Below are 21,531 nucleotides of genomic sequence, written 5' to 3'. Positions count from 1 at the left end.
CTCTCCATCCAAACTCAATTTTTCCAAATCTCAATGTCTTGATACCATGCCTCTTTGAATATTTTGATGGCAAAGTCTAAATTCTGAATAAAGAATCTTGCCGGATTTCTCTCTCAAGTGAGGTCTCTAGACCAAATAAAGTCGCAACTGTAGAGCACCTGCTTTAGAAGATGCAGTGCTGACTTCTGTTTTTCTTTCTCTACTTGTATCAGGTGATCCACGATCATTGCTATCCCAGATGGGGCCATCCACGAATGGGGCACTTCGACAAGTGCTTTCCATAAGTAACCTCATAGGTGAATGTCACCAGAATGTTATGAGGCGAGTATTACTATCTCTATTCTGTGGTTGAAGACCCTGATGCAGAGACAATGAGATGCTTTCCCTTTGCTGTTCTTCCTAGAGAACCTGTCTTCTCTGGACACTTTCCTTCAAATTCTACATGTGCTGGTTCTCGTTCTGGAAAATATTCCCTGTAACCTGGGTCTATGTTGGAGATGCTGAGACAGGGTGCATGTCGGGAAAAATGAGATCTTTTCCCGATCCCTTTTTGTTGGGCACACCATAGGTTATATGGATTTCTGCATTTCCTCCTCTTTCAGAAATGGAAAAGTGTGCTTACAAGCTGATGGGCCCATTTCTGGTCCTTTCTTGCAGGGCGTATGGTAGTAGGCTGGAATAGGGGGACAGAGGGTAACTGCTGTGGGAAGAGAACGGAGGAAAGTTAGCTGCTGTGTGTGGCAAGATAGGGAGTCACTGACACCCAGCAAAGACAGCAGCATGCACACGAGAGTCTGGCACCAAATGAGAGGCAGTGGAGACAGAATAAGCAGGACTGACCTGCTCACACTCAAGAAATGTGCAGATGGAGCTCTGCCCCTGGGCCTTGGTCTGTGGTCTGCTCCCAGCTGCTTCCCTGGGAAGCCATGCAGTGAGGGAGGTGAGGCAGCCTCAGGCCTGGATGCAGTGGCAGGTAGCTACTGGGCAGCCAACTGTCCACTGACCATGGGGTCCAACCCCAAATATACCTTCTCTCCATTTGGATGGATTGTCCAGTGGGGTGGCTCCTCCACACCGCAACTCTCAACTCTGACATTCACTTGCTTCCATCTAAGTGTTCACCAAGATCTGGCATGGGTTTTTTTTCAGTCTTGGGACCCCAAAACCAGGGCATTTCACTGACTCAGAGTTGGCTTGCAACCTCCCTGATAGAGAGGAAGGGGAAACTTCTGGGGAGAAAGTCATTCCTGCATTGATATCACCTAGCTCCCCAGAAGGATACTGTATTTTTAACGTGGGATATAAACAAATGTTACATGCCTAATGATCATAGTATTTTTCTAAAGGAATTTAGATGTTTTAACAGACTACAACTAATTCAAGAAGGAGATGGACCCAGTGGGGTGTCAGTCATGGGCTGGGCCCAGGGAGGGCTAGAGGCTCCGGTTCATGTGCAGGATGGACGTCCCCTCCAGTCCTGGGGATCTGACTTGTACACAGTGAAGCCTTATCCTGGCACAGCCAAAGGCCAAGGATGGCAGTTTCGGATCCACTGGATCCATGGGGGATGAGCGCTCGAGTCCAGGGCCTCAGTGGAGTTCGCAGCGAGGGTCCCTGTGAAGAACCTTTACTCTAACAATGCCATTAGCCACTTAGTATGTTCCAGGCCCTGAGGATGCACCCTGTGTGAGCTGACCGACTGAACAGCCACAGAACTAAGTGAAGAGGTGGGAGACGTACCAGAGAGAAGAACCAGATGGAGGGAACGATAAATGGTGCTGTGAACTCCTCGGGCCGAGCCTCGTGAAGCCCAGAGCATCCAAGAAGGATGCTCATGCCTTCTTATTTAATCAGTAACTGGAGATTCCTGAGGTTCAAACTGGAGACTCAGGTTCATACATCATAGAGGACACCAGATGGTTGACATTAAGGTTCTCTTTATTTCTGACCATTTCTTTATAACCATCCACTCAGGGATAACTCCCACAACTACCTCCCAAGCCGGAATTCCCCTCTAGAAATTCAGATTCCTATTTCTAACTCAATAGGATGCATCTCCCCAAAGATCCCATCAACTCCCAACTCAATATCCCCTCCCCCTCTGAACCATGTTTTCTTTTCCCCTGCTCACGTTGAGAAGCTATCTGACACTGTGGCTTTTGTGTTCCTTCACGATGCACTTATGTCTAGGCTTCAGTGTCCAAGTGCCCAGAATAAAGCCTATGATATGTGCACCCAGCTAGGCAGGCAGGTAACAGGGGCACGGGATGGGCTCCGGGTCATAGAAGGTCCTGTCGCCACAGTAAGGACAGGGGTTGGCACTGAACCAGACCATGTTAGGCCGCCCCAACTCCTGCAACATCTGCTTCAGCCTGGCGTGCAGATAGGCCAGTCTGCCCAGGTGGAGGGTGCCGTAGTCGACCTCATAAGTCTCCAGGGGGGCGGGATACAGCACGTGGTTCAGCTTGCTCAGCCCGATGGTGTGGCGCAGCAGGTTCTCTAGGACGGCCATGGAGATGGGGTTTCCACTGAAGCTGAGGATGGTAAGCTGGGAGCAGCGACCCAGGGCAGGCAGGATGGCAGTGAATTGGGAGTCCATGATCCCACACTCATCTAAGTCCAGGTCCTGGAGGGTGGCGGAGGTTCTCTCTATCAGAACTTGGAGGGACTCAGGACTTATACAGCTCAGGGTGACCCCGCTGAGATCCAGGTGCTTCAGCTGACTGATGTTTGGGCACTGGGACAGACGGGTCAAGTCTAATTCCGAAAGCAGGCAGTTAGTTATCGACAGGGTCTCCAAGGGGGTCTTCAGGCACCTGGGGAGAGACAGAGCAGTTAGTCCTGGGGGATGTAGGTAGTGGGCGGAGGGAGGTGGGGATGACTCAGGCCTCCAGGGAAGAGAGGACCATCTCAGCAAAACCCAGTCTTCCAGATGACAGTTAACCCCCAGGATGCGTGTAGTGCAAAGAAGAGGCATTCAAGTCAGTCCAAGTTTGAGTGGAGTCCTTTCTCCATCACTTCTTTGTTGTGTGACTAAGTCAAGGGAACGAAACCTCAAATGCTCCCTTTGCTCCTATGTCAAGCCAAGCACGCATACTCCTCACATGGGTGTTGTGAGCATCCACCAAGATAACAATGGGAGGTGCTCAGAGGGAAGCTCAACCCCATGCCTCAAGCAGGAGAGGGAATCAGGAAATGTTAGTATTCGGAGGTGCAACTGGAAATGCTTTCAACTCAGGCTTCTTTCTGCTGCTGCTTGGACCCCCATTACCAGTATCACTGTACCCAAGGCTACTGGGAGATGAGCATAAAAGGCTAACCTGGGCAAGGTCTGCCAACATCCCTAGGGGGCTGCCAGCCTGCAGGGACTAGCCTAGATCACTGTATCACCAACAAACCAGCCGTCACATTTCACAATTCTTCACTCTGGCTTCCTCATCTCCAGACTCATGCATTTTCGACACATTACCTTAGCTGGAGCCTAAAGTAACCCTTTACAGACAGGTAGTTTGAGGCAGGTTTGGAGGGAGAGGCTCCTATTAACAAAGCTGTTGAGCACAGAGCTTACGATGTGAAATCTCACGTCTGATGGGTCTTCCCTTCGTCAATGCCCTCCTGACTTAGTTATTTTCAATCATCTTAACTTAGACATCACTTCTTAAGGAAGAATTCCCAAAGCCACCCTCACCAGGCCCAAAGCCCCTATTATGTATATGCAAGGAGTCCCTTTGAATGGCATCTGTCCTAGTTCATAGCTCTAAGCTCTATCTGGTGGTTATGTGACAACATGCTTGGGTACAGAGCAATGACACTGTGTGGACCTTCTAGTGACTCGTGCACTCTGGCACTGTTGATGGCTGGCACACAGCAGATGCTCATTACTCTTTGCTGAAATGAAAAGGGGCTTGCCCTGGTTTGCAGAGAAACCGCGCCATCCCTCACCGGAGAAACTGGTCCAGGCGGTCTTTGAGGAAGGAGATAGAGTCCAAATAGAGCTCCCGGAGGTGGTGCAGACTGAGGAACTGGGAAGTGAACTGGCTGACACCTTGCTCCTCCTTCGCCGGGGTAGTGTGGGAAGACATGCGGATGTGGGACAGAAGGAGCCTGCGCAGACTGCCCATCTGGCCCAGGTAAGGAGCAAACTGCCCCAGGGTGGACAGGTTCCAAGTGCAATTCACTTCCAAATCCTGTATAGAGTCCAGCTGCACCATTTTCAGGATATTCTTAATATTCTGCATCGGCACTGCAAAAATCTTCAGCCTCTTACAGCACAGATGTACTAAACCTCTGCCCTGCTTGACTTTCTTAATGACGTAGGCGAGGGACGCGTCAGGGGTGCCCTCCTTGAGGCAAAGGTCTACGAGCACCTCCACAGGAGCTGAGGGCGGCTTCGGCCCCACCCTTAAACCATCCACTTTTCGCCTCTTCCTCATGGGTTGGACTGCCTCTGGCTCCAAGAAGGAGCATATACCAGCCCTAGTTCCAGACCACACGGTCCAGAAGTCCTGGTGAACCTTCTTCCGTAAGTCCAGCACTTGCAGTTTCCATCTCCTGCAGAGAGAACAGGAGATAGACTCAGATGCTTTGGGTCAACAGGGACTAAGAGCGTGACCTCAGTCTAGGCAAGGAGCAGACCTGCACTTCTACTCCACAGCCCAGACAGCAGCTGCTCTCCTTGCACTACTGGGATCTTTCCTGGTCCCCACTTCTTGTACCTTTAAGTGCCACTGGGAAAGGATGGGCACATGTTCCTTCAGTCACCTCAGCATCTTAAACAGCACTACATGTCCAGAAGCCTGCTCCCAGAGTGACCTCAGCAATGGCCCCAAGGCTTCCCTTAGGTTCCCCACTGGTGCCCTCAGAAGCCTCCGGCTGGCCCTATGGGCCCTGCACCCTCTCTGACCCCCAGCTCTATCTTGCTCGGGTTCCCAGGGCCCTACCAGCCTACTGGATCACCCTCACCTGGGGCGAACCTCCTGGGCAAGCAGGACATCGAGTCCATCTAGTGCAGCTTGGAAGGTCTCCTGGTGAGGCTGCTGCTCCTTCATCAGGGCTCCCAGGGGCAGGCAGCGGAAGGGCCAGGCCTGCACCATCGCCTTCAGGATATTGCTGTGTCTCCCGGTAAAGACGGCCGTGAACAGTGGCGGAAAGAGCTCCATGGGCAGCTCCTCCAGAGCGGCGATGGCCAAGGCTTCGTTCTTCAGCAGGCTCTGACCTGCCAGTTCCAGGAGTCTGCGCGGGGCTTGGACGCCCATCCTGAAGAATCTGCTCCGAAATGAGTCCTGAGGAGACATCCATGGAACAGGGAATCCTTGTAAGGCCGAGGACACAAGCTGATCGTCCCTCCACCCTTGAGGAAACCAACTCAAGACCAAAGTCACTGCTCTGGCAACAGTCAGAGAATCCTCAGTTTACTAGATTCCACTCTCTACTCGGTGGCCACAAAGTCATGGCTCTACCTCTGCCCACAGCAGGACAAGCATCTCACCAGGCACCCAGGGATGGGTGAGATGACCACTGACCCCAATCAATATCCCCCCACAACTCCATGTAATTCCAGCCCCACCACCAAGTGAGTACCCGGGAGCCTGAGAGCTGACTGTACCCTTCCCAGGGAAAAGTTTCTGATTATCACTCAAGGGTTGAGAACAGGTGGAATAAGGAGCCTCATGTGGCCCAGCACCACCTCCTTCCAAGATCCAACAAATACCCCAGATGGGAGGGATGAAGGAACACCCACATAATGGGTGCTGTTCAGTCATTAAAAAAAATTTTAGGGCTGGCCCGGTGGTGTAGTGGTAAAGTTTGCCTACTCAGCTTTGGCAGCCTGGGGTTTGCAAATTAGGAAAGGAAGATTAGCATGGAAGTTAGCTCAGGGCAAATCTTCCTCAAGCAAAAAGAAAAACAACCCATACATATTGTAAACATCTCTAAAATGGCATAAACCAAAGCAGCAACCAAAATGTTTGGGATTAAGGTAAAGCTACATTTAAAGGTAAAAGCAAAGCCCTCTCATTTGTAAGGAAAGAAAGGGAAACTCTCTATGGATCCTGGCCCACAGGGCCCATGGAGGCCCTGGCAGAGGGCAGTAAAATGGGAGCGTGCTGAGCCTTAGGCTCTTAACTCACCAGATGGGGGCGTGGTGCAGGGAGTCCTTGCTCAGGCCTGGGGAGGACCAGGGCAGTGACTCTACTGGTGTAGGCCTCAGGGTGCCTGCTCTGGCTCCTCAGAAGCAATTACAGGCCTTTCTGGCCTCACTTCTCTTTGCAGAGCCTACCTGAAATTTCAATTTCCAGTTGAAAGCCAAATGTTATACTGGCTCTCCATCCACTTACCCCTGACTGGGTTTTTTGACTTTCTCCATACAACTGAGTGAATCATGTCTATTCAAGAAAAGAAAACCAACCTGAAGGTGTACTTGTTGGGAGCGTTTCGGCCACATCAAAATTTCCTAAATGTTCAAGTTAAGGCAGCTTTATGCAGAGAACGGTGTCAGCATAAAAGAAAAAGAAACGAACAAGATCAAATTCCTGAGTATCAAATAGTCACTTACACTTGACATCACCTAAAACAGCAAATCGTGTGCCCATTCACAGTGGGACAGAGCTACAACTGAGGGACAGTCTGGTCCAAATTACAACTAGGAGCTGACCAGGAGAATGGGGTGCCGGGCGTCTGTAACAGGACCAAGGGCATTACCTTAGACAAGGTAAAGTAATTCTAAACTTTTCAACAGATGGACTTGAGAAACTGAACAGGCAGTGCTACAGAGACCAGGTGGAGCCTGTAAACCCAGGGTGATGGGTTCCAGCAGGGAGGAGATTCAATCTTCCTCCCTCCCTGGAGGTAAAGGGTGTTTCCTCTCAGAATGCTGGGATCAGCCTAGTAAACAGGCTTCAGCAGATGAAATGCAGGAATACCGGCTGGGGAGAGGCCAGAATAACATTGGCGACCAAACCTGTGTCATGACTGGTCCAGTTCTGAAAGCCACTGAGGGGTCAGCGCCATGGGCTCTTTGGCATCTTGGATGCAGGGAAAGAAATAACCATGGACCAAACGCACGCATACTTGTCAGCAAGGAGCTGCTACCAGGGGACGCTCTGTAGGCTCAGGTGTCCTCTTCCACATTGTGACCGCTCACAGGCAGATCAGGTCCAGGCATTTTCCAGGGGCCTTGACCCCAAACAGGATCTCCAAAGGCCCCTTCCCGAGTATATGTTGATAAGCGCTGTTTCCTCAGTCCTAGGAAACTGATGCAAACTCAGTTTCAAAAAGCCCCTCCTGGCCCCACCCCTAGGCTTCTTAGATACAAGGATTCTGAGTAGAGCCCCATTAGGTGCACAAATAAAACTTTCTCTCTCTCCGTATTAAGCCCGGGGCACAAATACCAGTACCTTCTTCCTCAGGAGACCTGAATCTGTATTTGACATTTAAGGATCTGCCAAGTTAGGGATGCTAGGCTGAATCACATATTGGTTCTTCTGAAGTTTCAGAACAGAGAGGGAAGCTCTCCATCCAAAGAATCTCCAGGCTATTCTCCACCCCCTGCATTGTGATGCCCAAACAATTCTTAAATTCCACTGGTGAGGAGGCTGGGATTCTTTGAAGGATGTTCTCCATTTTGGTATCTTTCCTGGAGATCGCTTTCTCCAAATCTCTACCATCCATATCAGCAGACTTGGCATAAAACAGTTAAACTGGAATGTGCCCTGTGGCATTTTAACTCCCAGGCAATCACTTTTACAACTCAACTGTAGGAAATTGAGATTTACAACTCAATGGTACATTTACAAAGATAATCATAAGTGTCCCTGATAACTGAGCAGCCACTGGGTGCAAAGGCACTGCTGGTATCTTTCATCCAGTATCTCAAACAGGCTTCTGGGAAATTCTAAAGTTCATTGTTAATTTTCCTTTTTGCTCAGTGAGTCCAGGACTCGGCTCCATGCAGTGAGTAACTGGCAGCCACCCTCTGGACAGATCTGCCCCCTCGAGTGTTTGGACAATCTCAGGAGAAAGAGCTGACCAACAGGCTTCACAGGAACCTCGGGGAAACAGGAAAATTGCAGAGGTCCAAGCTTAGGAAGTATATATAGGATCCCAGTGTCCAGGAGATGCAAGGAGGCAGGAGAGATCAATGTCTTCAAACGATCTAAAAATGTGAAGTATGAGCCAAACACTCTTCCCCCATAAGGCAAGGGACACTCCTCTGTCCACTCCACTTGTTTGTCCAGGGGACACGCTATGGCATCGGAGGCAGGAGCACCAAGAACACATGTGCAGGAAGGGCCGTCCTTCCTGCCCAGGATCAGGCCTCCCAGGGCCTAGTCATGGATTTAGGGGACGTTTCTACCACATCCTGGTCACTTGTTCTCCTCAGGGTCCTCGTTTGTTGCACTGGCCAGAGTAGCCTCTAAGACCATCAGGGGGGTGTCCTACCCCACATCCCTTTCTTCTTTCACAGAATTCCTACTGGGATCCCACAGTATCTGCCCCCGGGTCTTGCTGGGGCCTTTGGAATGCTTCTCTGCTGCTGGTTTCCTTTTCCTGGCCTGTGCTGACTGGGCAGCTCTTCTTCCGCAGCCCTGGCATGTCAGCCCACCTCTCCTTGAGCCTGGGGTATGGCCATGAAGCTAAGGGGCACCCTTCCACTGGTATCAACAGAAATCAAGGAATTCTACCCAAGTCTACCGAGCTATTTTGGAGAACAAGACAAGCCACAAAGTGTAGAAGGAAAAAAGCAAAGCCCAGCTCCTTTTCTGGATCCAAGAGGAACTGGGGGTACACTGGAGGACAGCCCTGCCTGGGTTTCACAGTGTTGGGGCCCATGGCAGGCCACCCCAAAATATCCCACAATAGCATATGGATCATTTAGAATTAAAGTTACTTGAGAAACAAAAAGGGCATTCTGACTCTCCTGGCTCTGTTCCCCTGAAAGCAGGAAATAAATCCCCCACGTGGAAGGTGCTCTCCTTACATCCTGATCTTGAGAGCTAGTGATTCGGGGCCCAGAAGCCTGCATAAACAGACCTCGCTAATTGACTACCTCAAGCATTAGCCCAATAACGTACCTCACATCTTAAGCTTCTTTGTCCTGTCATTCCTCACAAATTCATTATCTGTGTACAAGATACACTTATGCCTGCTGTGTTCACTCCTTGAGCTTCACTTCTCTCTGATCTCCACTATATATTAAAGTGTGTTGTCTCCTGTTGATCTGCTCTTGTGTCAACTTTATTACTAGTCCAGCCATAAGAACACACAAGAAGGGTAGAAAGGGGATTTTCCCCACCCCGACAAGAGGAAGACCTCACCTCCGCTGGCTTTTTTTTTTTTTTTTTTTTTTTGAGGAAGATTAGCCCTGAGCTAACATCTGCTGCCAATCCTCTTCTTTTTGCTGAGGAAGACTGCCCCTGAGCCAACATCTGTGCCCATCCTCCTCTACTTTATATGTGGGACACCTACCACAGCATGGCTTGCCAAGCGCTGCCATGTCCACACCCGGGATCCGAACCCGTGAACCCAGGGCCGCCGAAGTGGAACATGCACACTTAACCACTGCGCAACCGGGCCGGCCCATCTGATGGTCTTCAGAGGCGCCAGGCTGACAGGAGGCCCTGGTGAGCGGCCCCATGCAGCAGCTCTCCCATCTTCAATTTTCCTGACCCAGCCCCTGAGGGACAAGATTCCTCCGGGGATCCAGTACGTCTTCTTTCCCTCTGGAGTTATATCCCTCCTTACCCTGAAACATTTTGCCTTCTCAAAAATGTAAGGTCTCTGCTGTCCCTCTCTGCTCCCCCTCTCTGCTCCTTCCTGTACTCAACGAGATCTGGCTTCGCTTCAAGTCCAATAACATCCAGACCTCAACAAGGGATGTCCCTCTTTCTTGCCCACCAGTGAGGACCTGCTTGACATCCAAGTCAACCTGCGTCGGGCCAGTTAATCCTAAAGAAGGTGCTTCTAGAGGGACACAAGGGGAGAGGGAGGCTGAGGACTCACTCCAGGCTGGGTGGCACAGATGGACCGTGGGAAGGAGGGACTGGGCAGGGAATGGCCCAGAGGATCCAAATGGGTCCAGCATGAGGGGGAGGAGAGAGATGACAGCAGAGCAGGGGCCAAGTTTTCTCGCTATCACAGAGCTGTGTCCCTGAGATGCTGGAGACTTGTGTCTGAGACCACTGGGTGCAGTGTGGGCCTGGACATGGGGGCTGGGGGTGTTTCCAGGGCCTGGCTTTGTTAGCCCTGGCCAGGTGAGGGGCCAGGGGCTGTCCCCCAACTCCCACCCCAAGAGCACAGGGTCAGGTCAATAGAAAGTCCGAGGGGAGAGGGGCCAGCACGGATCTTGGATGCAAAGATGAGGGAGAGGTTTAGAGGGAAGGAGAGGGTGCCAGACTTGCCAGTTGGCCCTGGAGAACCACGTACCTTAGGGACTTTCACACTTCAGCCTCATCAGACTGAAGAATTGTGCTTCTGAGGAGAAAAAGAGAGAATGGGGTCTGCTATCACATCCAACTGACCCCAAACCTCCAACTCCAAGCCACAGGAAGGTCATTGTGACTGAGAGTAAAACCAGGTGCATCCAGCTGTCGGGCACTTTCCCCCCGGAATCTGTTACAGAGGAAGGGGAGAAATGCTCAGGGTCCAGGAGTACTGGCTTCACCCTTGACAGGAAAATCCCCTCTGTCCTGAGGGCCAACAGGAAGCACTGGGGCAGGGTGGACATGTTCACAGGGACGTCTCCAGCACAGCTGCTCCCCTCCCCCCAGACCCAGACTCCCCCTCTATCCTCCATCCTTGGTTTACTCAAAAACATTCATTGAGGGCCTAGGGTACACCAACTGCTATTCTGGGTGACAGGGAGGGACACCCAGTGAAAACGTCATGGTCTTCTTCTCAGGGTAACTCTGTGGCATGGACCTTACATTCCATTCAGTACACAAATGAAAAACAAGCAGGCTGGAAAATAAATTAATCACAGGCTGACCTTACTTTGCATCGTAGAGCAGGGCCATAAAAATGACGGTGCAAGGGGCTGGCCCGGTGGCACAGTGGTTAAGTGCACACGTTCTGCTTCGTGGGCTTGGGGTTCACTGGTTTGGATCCCGGGTGCGGACATGGCAGCACTTAGCAAGCTATGCTGTGGTAGGCGCCCCACATATAAAGCAGAGGAAGATAGGGATGGATGTTAGCTCAGGGCCAGTCTTCCTCAGCAAAAAGAGGAGGATAGGCGGCAGACGTTAGCTTAGGGCATATCTTCCTCAAAAAAAAAAAAAAAAAAAAAAAAAAGACCGTGCAAGCTGAAACCGTGCAATCTTAATAATCCACAGGTAGTTTTAATTCTTCTGTGGCCACTGAATTGTCTTTTGTTAAAACATTAAGAATTCTCCTACAGAAGTTATAAATAAGTGAATAAAAGAGTAAAACTACTATTTATTTAGTACACTGATTTTAAACTTTGAGAATTAAACTCTTTTGTTTCTTTGTAAAAAATTTATCAGGAGTAGTTTGAGCACTGCTTGTGGTTATTCTCATCATATAACCTTCGATACAGAAAACCTTTTTTTCCATGCCTTGGTGAACCGCTTTCTCAGTCTGGACAGGCTTCTGACGTTTTATCCTTTGTGCTTTCAAAGTCGTGCCTATCTCGGAAAGGGTTCCTTTAGTGTGAAGATTTTTGCTGGCATCACTTCCTCTGGGACATCTTCATCCATTTTCTAACAACCACGTTCTTCACTTACACTGCTCTGGGAGACGGGGAATGTGAGCTCGAACTGGATTCTGAATCACCATGCTGAGTAGAAGTAATTCCTCGTGTTTGGCAAAACTTAAATTATCAAATCACTTCACCTTCCTAGTCTCACTAGTTTCTCTCTCGAGCCGGGGGCTTAGACTGATTTTTCCTTTCCATATACACTAACTGGAGCTCAAAAGGGTGAGTGACCTGCACCTGAGTCACAAAGCAGACCGTGGAAGGGTGACCCCCAAACGAGGCCCCTGGCTCTTGGTCCAGGCCTCCCTGTAGCCATCACTTGTGCCATCCTGTTGGAGCGGTTAAGCCTGAACAAACAGCTTTAGAAGGGGATCATCCCACTCTTTACGTGCGGCGGCAGTGGACAAGGTTAGGGACAAGAGCAGAAAGCAGGAAGCCTCATTTAGGTGACCTCACTCACCACAGCCCGAGGTCTCAGCGGACAAGGTTACGGACAAGAGCAGAAAGCAGGAAGCCTCATTTAGGTGACCTCACTCACCACAGCCCGAGGGCTCAGCACGTTGGTGCTCAGCTGAGGTCTGTGGGCCCTGCCAGGTCTTATAGGAGGATGGGGGAGGGGGTTCGACACCCCCAGAGAGAAATTCAGAAAGATCTGTGCTCCCTTGTCTTGAGGCACCTCAGCTCAGCAGCTGCTTTCCCTGGTGCTTGAGGCTCAGAGCAACTCTGGAGAAAATACCTCTGCACCCCGCACGCCCCTGGCAGGAGCAAGTAAGCAAATTTGCCGATGGGGTGTCACCTGCAGGATCTGGCGAGCAGATGTGCACGGCGGCCCCTCCTACATATGACACAGGGGATAGCAAGAGTGTGGGGAGTCCAGCCTAATGCCAGGGCTGCAGGAGGCAGATCTCTAGGGCGTCTCCCTCAGGGCCTGGGCTCTGCTCTGCTCATCTTCCTCACTGCACAGGTGAAAGACACGAAAGAGGGGACCTTCTGGCAGCCCTGGGCTGACCCCTCTCTCCTTCTGGCCCCAAATCCTCTGGAATCATGACCTTGACCTCTCCTCTCTGCATGTCCTCCCCTTCTCAGGGCCTTGGGCCTAGTCTGTCCTGATGATGAAGATTTTAGGCTGGTTACTTTTAAAACTGCAGATGAGAAGCAGGCTCCGAGGACTGGAATTTTGCTTGCCCTTTTGAGAGACATTTGCATTGGTGAAGAAAGGGGGGATGACCTTGTAGGGACCTGAAATTGGCCACCCCAGGATATGTCTCTCTGGCATCGGTATTGTTTGGGGCTGATTGCTTTTGATAAACTGGGACAGGGAAGTAGGCTCTGAGGAATGGAACTTGCCCTTGTTGGGACACATTTACATTTGTAAGGGAAATCTCTATCTGTAAAAGGTGCCTCCCTCTCTGTACCAGGAGAAAGAAGGGAGATGACCTTGTCCCTCGAAGCTCTTAATGGGGAAGGCAAGAACTTAAGTTGGTTGCTGTCTGGCAATCTCATGTAACTGATTTAGGGTGGTGGCTTCTAACCTTTACTTAATCCGATTTGATTCTTGTCTACAAGTCATGGGATCACCCAAAGACCAGACACCACCTGCACTGATACCATTTTAACTTTTTTTCATGTTCTTTCCTTTGTCTTGTAAAGAGATGACTCACATACCCATGCCTTATAAAACTAGCCCTAACCCTCAACTTGGGGCAGCAGCAGGAGCTCTGACTGCCCGTGGGTCCTGCCCCCACGCACCAGCTCTGCCTGCCCATGGGTCCTGTTCCCATGCCAGCGGGGGCAGCAGAAGCGGCAGCAGCAGCAGCTCTGACTGCCCATGGGCCCTGTCCCCATGCTATTCCACACTATTCTCTAAATAAAAGAGCACTACTGCCAGATCTTGAGAGTCCAAGAAATCTTTCTTTCGACTCCTCGGCTCACCGACCCCGCATCACTGACACAACCAATCTCAGTGTCCCTGGTTCTGGGACAAAAGATCACAATTCCCTGCTCCGGAAACAGCAGTGACACTGGCAGTTATAATTACATGTCCTGACACCAACCACATTCCCAACGCATGAGGTGGTCCTTGGGCCTCAGGTCCCTTGCTCCATTCTCCAGCTCCAAGCCAGGCCACATGGGCTCCCTGACCTCCCCGGGCTGTAGCTGGAGGACAAGCTGGGCACTATTGTTGCTCTCTTTCAAGGAGCATCCCTTGCCCCCAGTGATCCAAGCCCATGGGGACAAGAGGCCAAAACCTCCCTGGGCGTACCCACTCTGTCCCTGCTTGACACCAAACAGGAGTCCAGCCTCTGGACTCTGATGCCAGCCCTGCTCCTTCCCCCCGAGAAGAGGTTGTGAACATAACTGTGGCTTCGGGAATATGGGCCCTAACACACTACAAACGCTTCTTATAAAACGGCAGCAGGGCAAATGCCCTCTTGAGGAGGTGCCTTGAAAAAATAAAGGTTGCTCCCGTGTCTTCCTCCCCACTGTGAGGGGCCTCAAGCTGCAGACTCCATCTAGCTCCTCGATGGCGAGGACGGAGAGCACGACAGGCTTTCTTGGGACACACAAGGATGGTTCAGGGGACTAACTTACCTGAAGTCGTCTTCTGTCCACTCCGGTCCAGTTCAGACTGGCCTCAGGTCCTCCAATACTTGGTTTCCCCGGTCTCCTACCGCCTCAGTCACCCGCGTCCACCCAAGTGTGAGAGTGAGAACCAAAATGCTCCAAACACAAAGAGAGTGTGTGTTAACACGTGTATTTAGGAAGCCCTGGGCTCCTGAGAAAAATCTCTGGGAACTCTGCTGAGGAAATTAAAAACTGGAGACTTGATCCCGCCCTTTCAGAGAAAATCTCTTTATCACCACACTTGACCAACAACTTCTCATCGGCTGAACCAGAGGACAATCTGAGCGGCAGACCTTGTCCTCGATCAAAAGCGACCCTTCCCTCCTGGACACGGACGGCTTTTCTGCAGCCACATTGCTGCTCCTTCTGCCCCCCACATGCCAGCACCTCTAGAGAGGCCAGATTCCCAGAGGAGCCACCCCATTTCAAGCGCAAACCCACCAGCTAATGAGAACAAACAATAAACGCGGCCGCCTGAGTTCGATAAATTATTACGTCTGAAACTCACAACCGGAACTGCTTTTACGGAGCAGGGGCCTGGGCTGATGTGCGTCCAGCACCTTATCTCCTTCGGTCTTCACTCCAACCCTCTGTTGTGATAATTTATTTTCAGACGGAAAATAGAGGAGGGGAAGGGGGTTTACCGGTGACTAGTCCAAGGTCACCCTGCAAGAAAATGGAGGAACTAGGGCTTGAACTCCCGTTTTTCCCAGACCGCTCACCTCGCCACGTGGCCTCCCTGGCGCAGCCTCTGGACACAAAAGACCCGGCGCTGACTCAGCAAACTCCGTGGAGCCCACTGGGAAATGGTGGTAACGGACCAATCCTCGCTTCTGTTTCAGTCTAGGGCAAATCTCACGAGAGCCTGAGATCACGAGTGGGACCCCCCACGGAGTCCAGAAGGGGTTTGTTTTAATAGGCTGGGAGAACATGGGGGGGGAGGGGTGGCACCTATGGCCACGCCCACACACCGCAGGGGGTGTGAGGGGGTGGAAAGGGGGTTGGGAGATGGTGTATGAGTGGGATCTTGGGAGTGGAGTGGGATGCGGGGGAATCTCTGGGTTGGGGAGGGAGTGGCAAAGCCCAACCCTAACCACCTCCAAATCACCGCCCACCCCTAGGCCTGTGCTTCAGACGACCCTTTTCTCCCTGTGGGGTACCAGGGCCTGCTCCTGCAGGGTCCCCTGGGAAGGTTCTTGCCCCACCCCCATCTCCCTCATGTAGAAAAGATATCCCTGCCGTTGGCCAGTCCAGTGTCCCCTACTCTGGACTTTACCATTTATGCAACCTCTGGGGCAGAGGAGACCCAGCTAGGATTCGAGCAGCTTGTCCTCTCTTCTGAGCATGCTTTCCTCAGTCTTGCCCTCAAATTTGATTTTCCTGAGATTTTCCAGAAGCCAAAATTTTCCTGCATTTGCCCTACTCACCTCCCTCAGTACTTCAGGTGACTTCAGCTTTCCCTAGTCCTAAATGCAGGGCTTCTGCTCTTTTCACCAACAAATCTCTTTGGATAGAGTCACAACTGGGCCTGAAAACTGAAAATGTGGGCCAGACCCTCCTGAGGAGGGAGCAGGTCAAGGATGCTGAGGAGAGGTGGCCAGGCAATGCTCCAGGGCCTGGTGTCTGGCCTCTCACAGAGCTGTGCCCCTGAGCCCTTGTCATCAGTGTCTGAGGCCACTAGGGGGTGCCGGGCACCTGGAATCTAGAATGTTTGCAAGGCCTCTGTCAGGTTTTGGTGCCTGCTTCCTGCCAGTCCCTTTGGGGGAGGAAGGTCAGGCTTCTGGAGGGATGGGTGAGGAATCTTTCCAGCTCAACAGAGAGGGAGGGGTTAAGAGCAAAGCAGAGGCTGACCCTTGTCATGCAAGCTGGCCTGAGGGACCTCATTGGGGTCTTTTGAATTCAGCTTCCCCATTCAGTCCTGGGAAATATTCCACCTCTTCAAATTTCCAGACTTTTTCTGAAAAGGGTCCTGAGGAATTGGCTCTGGCACTGTATCCTTGTCATGTAAGTGACCCTAAATCTTTTACCATGGGCCGTAGGAAGATCCTGGTGACTGAGAGTAACAGGCCTGGCCGTAATGCTGACTATTATGCCTGGATCTACGCTGCCCTTGCCACAGACATCCCCAGCCTGTGAGCTACCAGAGCTTAAGCTTTCCAGCTGCACAGATGAACGAATGACTGAACACATAGGTACTTACAAAAGAGGTCATTACATGACCCCCCTGGACCTGGGATTATTACCTAACTCAAGTTTTTCACGTTGAAACTGGAAACTCTCCGCCTCCCCCTCCCCCCTCTCCCTCCCCCTCCCCCTCCCTCCCCCTCCCCCCTCCCTCCCCCTCCCCCTCCTCATCTGGAATCTTTCAACCAACATTTGTCCTTGAGAGGCTCCTGATATAAAGTTTAAGGAGATAGTGAATCTCTGGCACTTAAAGTTTAGGGTGAAAACAAAAAGAAACCCCCAGGACAAGAGGTCCCTTGTTTTAAAGTGGCAAGTTGTAACTAATGGTCAGAAGAAAACAAAGGGACTGGTGTGAAAGTTACAAGGGCAGGCAACTCCTGCCACTTGCTCAGGACTCCCTGTCTGAGGCCAGAGCTGGAAGCAGCTGGTTGGAGCTTGAAAGGGTCTTGTTCTGGGCATGAGGACAGACTGCACAAATCCTGATAAAGTGCCTGGCAGATTTGAGAACAGAAAGGAGGCTGGGGCAGAGGGGAGGGTGATGAGAGTGGTGGAGAGGGCTGTGGATGCATCCTATGGCTTGATATGAAAAGGGGATCCATTTGAAGATTGCTCTTCATTTTCATAATCTGACTGCTGTTTTAATGCTCACTGTGATCAATACACGAAAAAGATGTCTGTAATATTTGAAAGGAAAATGCACGTCACACGATTGTTTATATAATGCGATCGTAGTCATGTAAAATTAAACGTGAATGTAACATTCACTCATTCATTGCTTCAACTAATGCTTACAGATGTTTACCCTATTCCTGGGGCTCCACCAGATGAAGAGGAGGGAGTGAAAGTTACATGGGCTCCACCCTCCTGGGATATATGTAATTCGATTTGTGAACATCTTAGATAAGCCGGCTAAGATGTCTAGAAGATGTCCACTAAAATGATAACGCTGGTTATAGAAAAGACCTTTCTGTATTTTTTTAAACTTCTGTCATAATTTTTTTCCTTGACCAGACATGAAACTAGAGCTCTTTTTGTTTTGGAAATATGAAAAAATAGAGTCAACCTGCACTGAATTATAATGATCACAACTGAGACTTTAAAAACCTTCACTGAGGGAAAAAAGGGCGGGGAATGCATTTGACTGAGCCTATTGGGCTGTGTGTCTGGAGCTGAGCACTGGTTTAGGCTGACCTGTGGCGGGACCAGGTAGAGGAGAACTGAGAGAAGACAATACTGTTTTCTGTGATCCCCTAAGGTAAACCTGAAGCTGAAAGGGCCTGAACTCTCGACCTAACCATGCTGGGGATGAGTCATACATCACTTACCAATTAATGGAAACATTTATCTTTTGATTTTCTAGTCAGACTCCTGCCAGGATGCTGTCAACTTTAATGCTGGCTTAGTTTTTTTTCAGGTGAAGACACTGAGACTAGACAGGACAAGTCACTGGTCTAAGACAGAGTGGACAAATCAAGAGGGAATTGGGGGCCGTCAAGTCCCAGTATGGGGCTCCTTGCCCCCAGCGTGGGGCTGTGCTGCCATGACATCCAGTGCACAGTGGGCCCCTGATTTAATAACACAGGCCCAGGGGCTGGGCCAGTGGCGCAGCGGTTAAGTGAGTACGTTCTGATTAGGCGGCTTGGGGTTTGCTGGTTCGGATCCCGGGTGTGGACATGACACTGCTTGGCAAGCCATGCTGTGGTAATCATCCCACATATAAAGTAGAGGAAGATGGGCACGGATGTTAGCTCAGGGCCAGTCTTCCTCAGCAAAAAGAAGAGGATTGGCAGCAGATGTTAGCTCAGGGCTAGTCTTCCTCAAAAAAACAAAAAGAAAAACCCCAAAAAACTCCACACACCCAAAATGGCCTCTGGACCCCTAATCTGCTGCAGGATTAAGCTGATACCGAATGTCTTGGAGAGAATTCAGGAGGGCTGGTGTGCTTTTAAGGCCATGTGTCCTGATTGGGAGAACCAGCATTTTTGAAAATTCTTTTGGGGTAGCTAGGAATGAGCTCAGAGGGAAAGGCAGGGGCCTTGGGCAGTGGGCAGCATCCTGTCATCTCAGAGTCAGGTTTCCTGCAGAGTCTGAGGACTCCCTGGATGTGTAACAGGGGGAGGTTAGGGGTGTGTGGAGAACTCACTAGAAGGCCAGGTGCTCACTGAAGAGTGGTGCTTCCCCAGCTCTGTGCCCCTCAGATCCAGCCTCAAAGTAACTTCTTGGGAAGAGGACTTATGCCCAGGACTTCCTTCCTGAGATAGGGCATCTGCACACTCCCCTGGGTGCCAAGCCTCAGGGCTTAGAGCAAAGGAGGAACTAAGAATCTTCAGAGCTAAGGTGCAGATTTGCATGGAGTTCCCTCCTGCATCTCGGAACACAGAGAGGGGATAAGGGAGCTACCAGTGTCCTGTTGGAGCATTGGGATCTCAGGAGGTGGCACTCTGGACCCTCTTCACATTGGCCGCAGCTCCACTCCCCTTCCACCTCCGTCAGGGCACAGGCCAGAGTCCTCAAAAAAAGAGTCATTTTGGTGCCTGGACTGACCCTTCTCCCCATCTCCCATCCTTCTCTGCGTTTCTCCTCCTCTCAGGGTCCTGGGCCCAGTCTGCCCTGACCCTGCTTCCTTCAGTGTCCGGGACTTTGAGACAAGTTGTCACCATCTCCTGCACTGGAAGCAGGAGCCACACTGGAACTTATAACCACGTCTCCTGGTACCAACAATGCCCGGGAAACTGCCCCCACACTCCTGCTAGATGCTGTCAGTTCTCTGCTGTCAGAGCTTCCAGCCTGATTCTCAGGCTCCAGGTCCGGCAGCACACCTCCTTGACCATCTCTGGACTCCACCCTGAGGGTGAGGCTGATGATCACTGTCCTGCGACAGCCACAGCATTTACTTCCAGAGCTCCAAGCCCATGGGGAACTGAGACCAAAACCTGCCGCCAGCCCTCAGTGTCTTGGTGGGGCAGTTAGACTGGGGTTTCTGCTGTTCTTTCTGCTCATCCCCCCATGGGTGGAGATGCTGCAGAATGGGACCCCATGGAGCTCCTGTTGCTTTTTCTAGCCATGTGGGAAAGAGGAGCAGTCTCCAGGGAACATGGCTTTGCAAAAAATGAAAATAAAAGCTTCCCTCTTGCGTTGTGCAGTAGCCTTGGGATGCAGACTCAGTCTCCCTCTTTGGTGGCAAGATTGGGAGAAGAGCAAGGTCTTCTCTTTGTGCTGAGGTGGTTCAGGGGCCACCTCACCGGAAGACGTCCCTCTGCACCTCATTGTGGGTTCAGGTACTCCTGGACTCAGAGACCCAGGTCTCCCTCCATCTTACCTGTCTCCACCTGGGTCTGACCAATGTGACCCAGGTGATCTAGGTATTAGTCTTCCATTGCTGTATCACAAATTACCACAAATGGAGTGGCTTAGAACAACACGCATTTATTATCTCAGTTTCCCTGGATCAGGAGTCTAGACCTAGCCGAGCTGGATCCTCTGCTGAGGGTCTTCTCAAGCTGAAGTTGTTATTGGTGGCTGTACTCTATTCTGGAGGCTCATCTGAGGAAGGATCTGCTTCCAAGTTCATTGGCAGAATTCATTTCCTTGCTGCTGGGGCTTCGCCTGGCAGCGCTCCTAGTTCCTAGAGGGCGCCCACAGCTCCCTACCAAGTGGCCCTCATGGAAGGCAGTTTTCAGCATGGCTGTTTGCTTCTGGACCAGCAGGAGGAGCTCTCATTCCAGTCTGCTCATTCCAGTCTATGTCACATAATGTGATCATAGGAGTGACATCTTGTCACCTTTGCCACTTAATGGAACCTAATCAAGGGAGAGAGGTCCCATCACCTTTGCCGTATTTATTGGTTAGAAGCAAGTGACAGGTTCTTCCCAAACTCAAGGGGAAGAAATCATGCAAGGGTTGCCATAGGATGGATCCTTCACAGTCCATAAACAAGGAGACTTTTAATCCATTTTTAAGTTCAAATCCCTTTTGAAAGCCTTGTGTGAAAAAGCTCTGCAAACGTTGCTAAGAGAAACAGCAAGAAATAGGGACACCGTCAGTGTCCCTCCTCTCATACCGTTTAGTTCAAGGTCATCTGAACAGGGGGAACATTTATGTGACAACCGTTCTGCCCCAAACTAGTGCTCCCCTCAGATCTCTGACCCCTGTTCCGAAACCTGATCTTCACGCACTTCTTTCTTGAAATTCTTTCACTACAGTGACTCCTCCATCCCTCCGACTGGGAGGGCAGATTTTCTTCAGACACTTCAACCAAAGCAACATTTTGCAACGGACTGAATGCAGAAGTCGATGTGAGAATCCAGCTGTTTTGTATCAATCCAATCATTAAAGAGATTTGCAGAAATGTAAAAACAATGCCACATTTCATGCTAATTTTAAAAAAATTTTTGAATACATACCAAAATATCCATAACTTATATTTATTTACATATAACTTGTTTAGTTTTGTTACACATAATTAATAAAAATTTTAAAGACATTTTTCAGTTTTACTTAATATAGTAAAGGTTGATAGATACTATCTACATAAACAAAAGCTTTTGGGGATCCTGAATACTTTTTAAGAGTTTGAAAGGGTCCTGAGGACAAAATGTTTGAGAACTGCTGATCTGGGAAAGATGTGTACAAAAATATAAAAGCAGTGGTTTTTCCCAAGTGGCGAGATGTTTGGTGGTGCTTCTTTTCTTTTTATACTGTTATATTGTTAATGAATCTTATGCAGGCCTTCCTGACACACCTGATGTCTCCCACTGGTGGTGCTGAACGCAGCAATCTCTCGCCTCATTCTCAGTTGATTCTCTTAGTTTTAACACCTAAATCAAGTGCAAATATTATTTTTGTCTCCTTCTTTGTAAAATTTAGTCCCTCTTTTTTTTTTCAAGTCTTATTTTTCAGCATAATTTCCCAGAATAATTTTTATTGAGGTGTAATTAACATATAATGTTATATTAGTTTCAGGGGTATAGCATAATGATTCGATGCTTGTATGCATTGTGAAATGATCACCA

General features: G+C 50.3%; 2 protein-coding genes across 39 annotated transcripts in view; one reads left to right on the top strand and one right to left on the bottom strand.

Moving 5' to 3' along the window:
* LOC100060608 (immunoglobulin lambda variable 1-40) overlaps window positions 1–21,531 on the top strand; it is a 765,973-nt gene that overhangs the window by 219,641 nt on the left and 524,801 nt on the right. The window lies entirely within an intron of this gene.
* LOC100061889 (melanoma antigen preferentially expressed in tumors) lies at window positions 1,921–16,005 on the bottom strand. 36 transcript variants are annotated; one of them, XM_070276146.1, is made up of 9 exons: window positions 15,763–16,005; window positions 15,058–15,200; window positions 14,844–14,925; window positions 14,303–14,431; window positions 10,423–10,470; window positions 6,407–6,473; window positions 4,963–5,282; window positions 3,943–4,551; window positions 1,921–2,816 (listed from the first exon to the last, which is right to left on the bottom strand). In XM_070276146.1, exons 6-9 carry the CDS (start codon window positions 6,440–6,442, stop codon window positions 2,240–2,242), a joined length of 1,542 nt encoding a protein of 513 aa, XP_070132247.1. In that variant the 5' UTR covers window positions 6,443–6,473; window positions 10,423–10,470; window positions 14,303–14,431; window positions 14,844–14,925; window positions 15,058–15,200; window positions 15,763–16,005; the 3' UTR covers window positions 1,921–2,239. The 36 variants fall into 36 exon arrangements, with proteins under 36 accessions (XP_070132247.1, XP_070132258.1, XP_070132265.1 ...); XM_070276157.1 differs by lacking the exon at window positions 10,423–10,470 and adding an exon at window positions 6,129–6,277; XM_070276164.1 differs by lacking the exon at window positions 15,058–15,200 and adding an exon at window positions 6,129–6,277 and having other exon boundaries at window positions 14,844–15,001; window positions 15,612–15,992.

The sequence above is a fragment of the Equus caballus genome, chromosome 8 (genome assembly GCF_041296265.1).
Source record: "Equus caballus isolate H_3958 breed thoroughbred chromosome 8, TB-T2T, whole genome shotgun sequence".
Classification (NCBI taxonomy): Eukaryota; Metazoa; Chordata; class Mammalia; order Perissodactyla; family Equidae; genus Equus; species Equus caballus.
Note: the sequence above shows the minus strand (reverse complement) of the source record. Positions and strands in the feature narration are given on the sequence as shown.

Excerpts from the sequence above, each read along its gene's own strand:
- LOC100061889 (XM_070276146.1), bottom strand. The coding sequence starts at position 6,442 with ATGTGGCCGAAACGCTCCCAACAAGTACACCTTCAG. Across the intron at positions 5,283-6,406 it reads CCCAACAAGTACACCTTCAG|GACTCATTTCGGAGCAGATT; the intron begins GTTGGTTTTCTT and ends ATGTCTCCTCAG. Across the intron at positions 4,552-4,962 it reads GCCCAGGAGGTTCGCCCCAG|GAGATGGAAACTGCAAGTGC; the intron begins GTGAGGGTGATC and ends TTCTCTCTGCAG.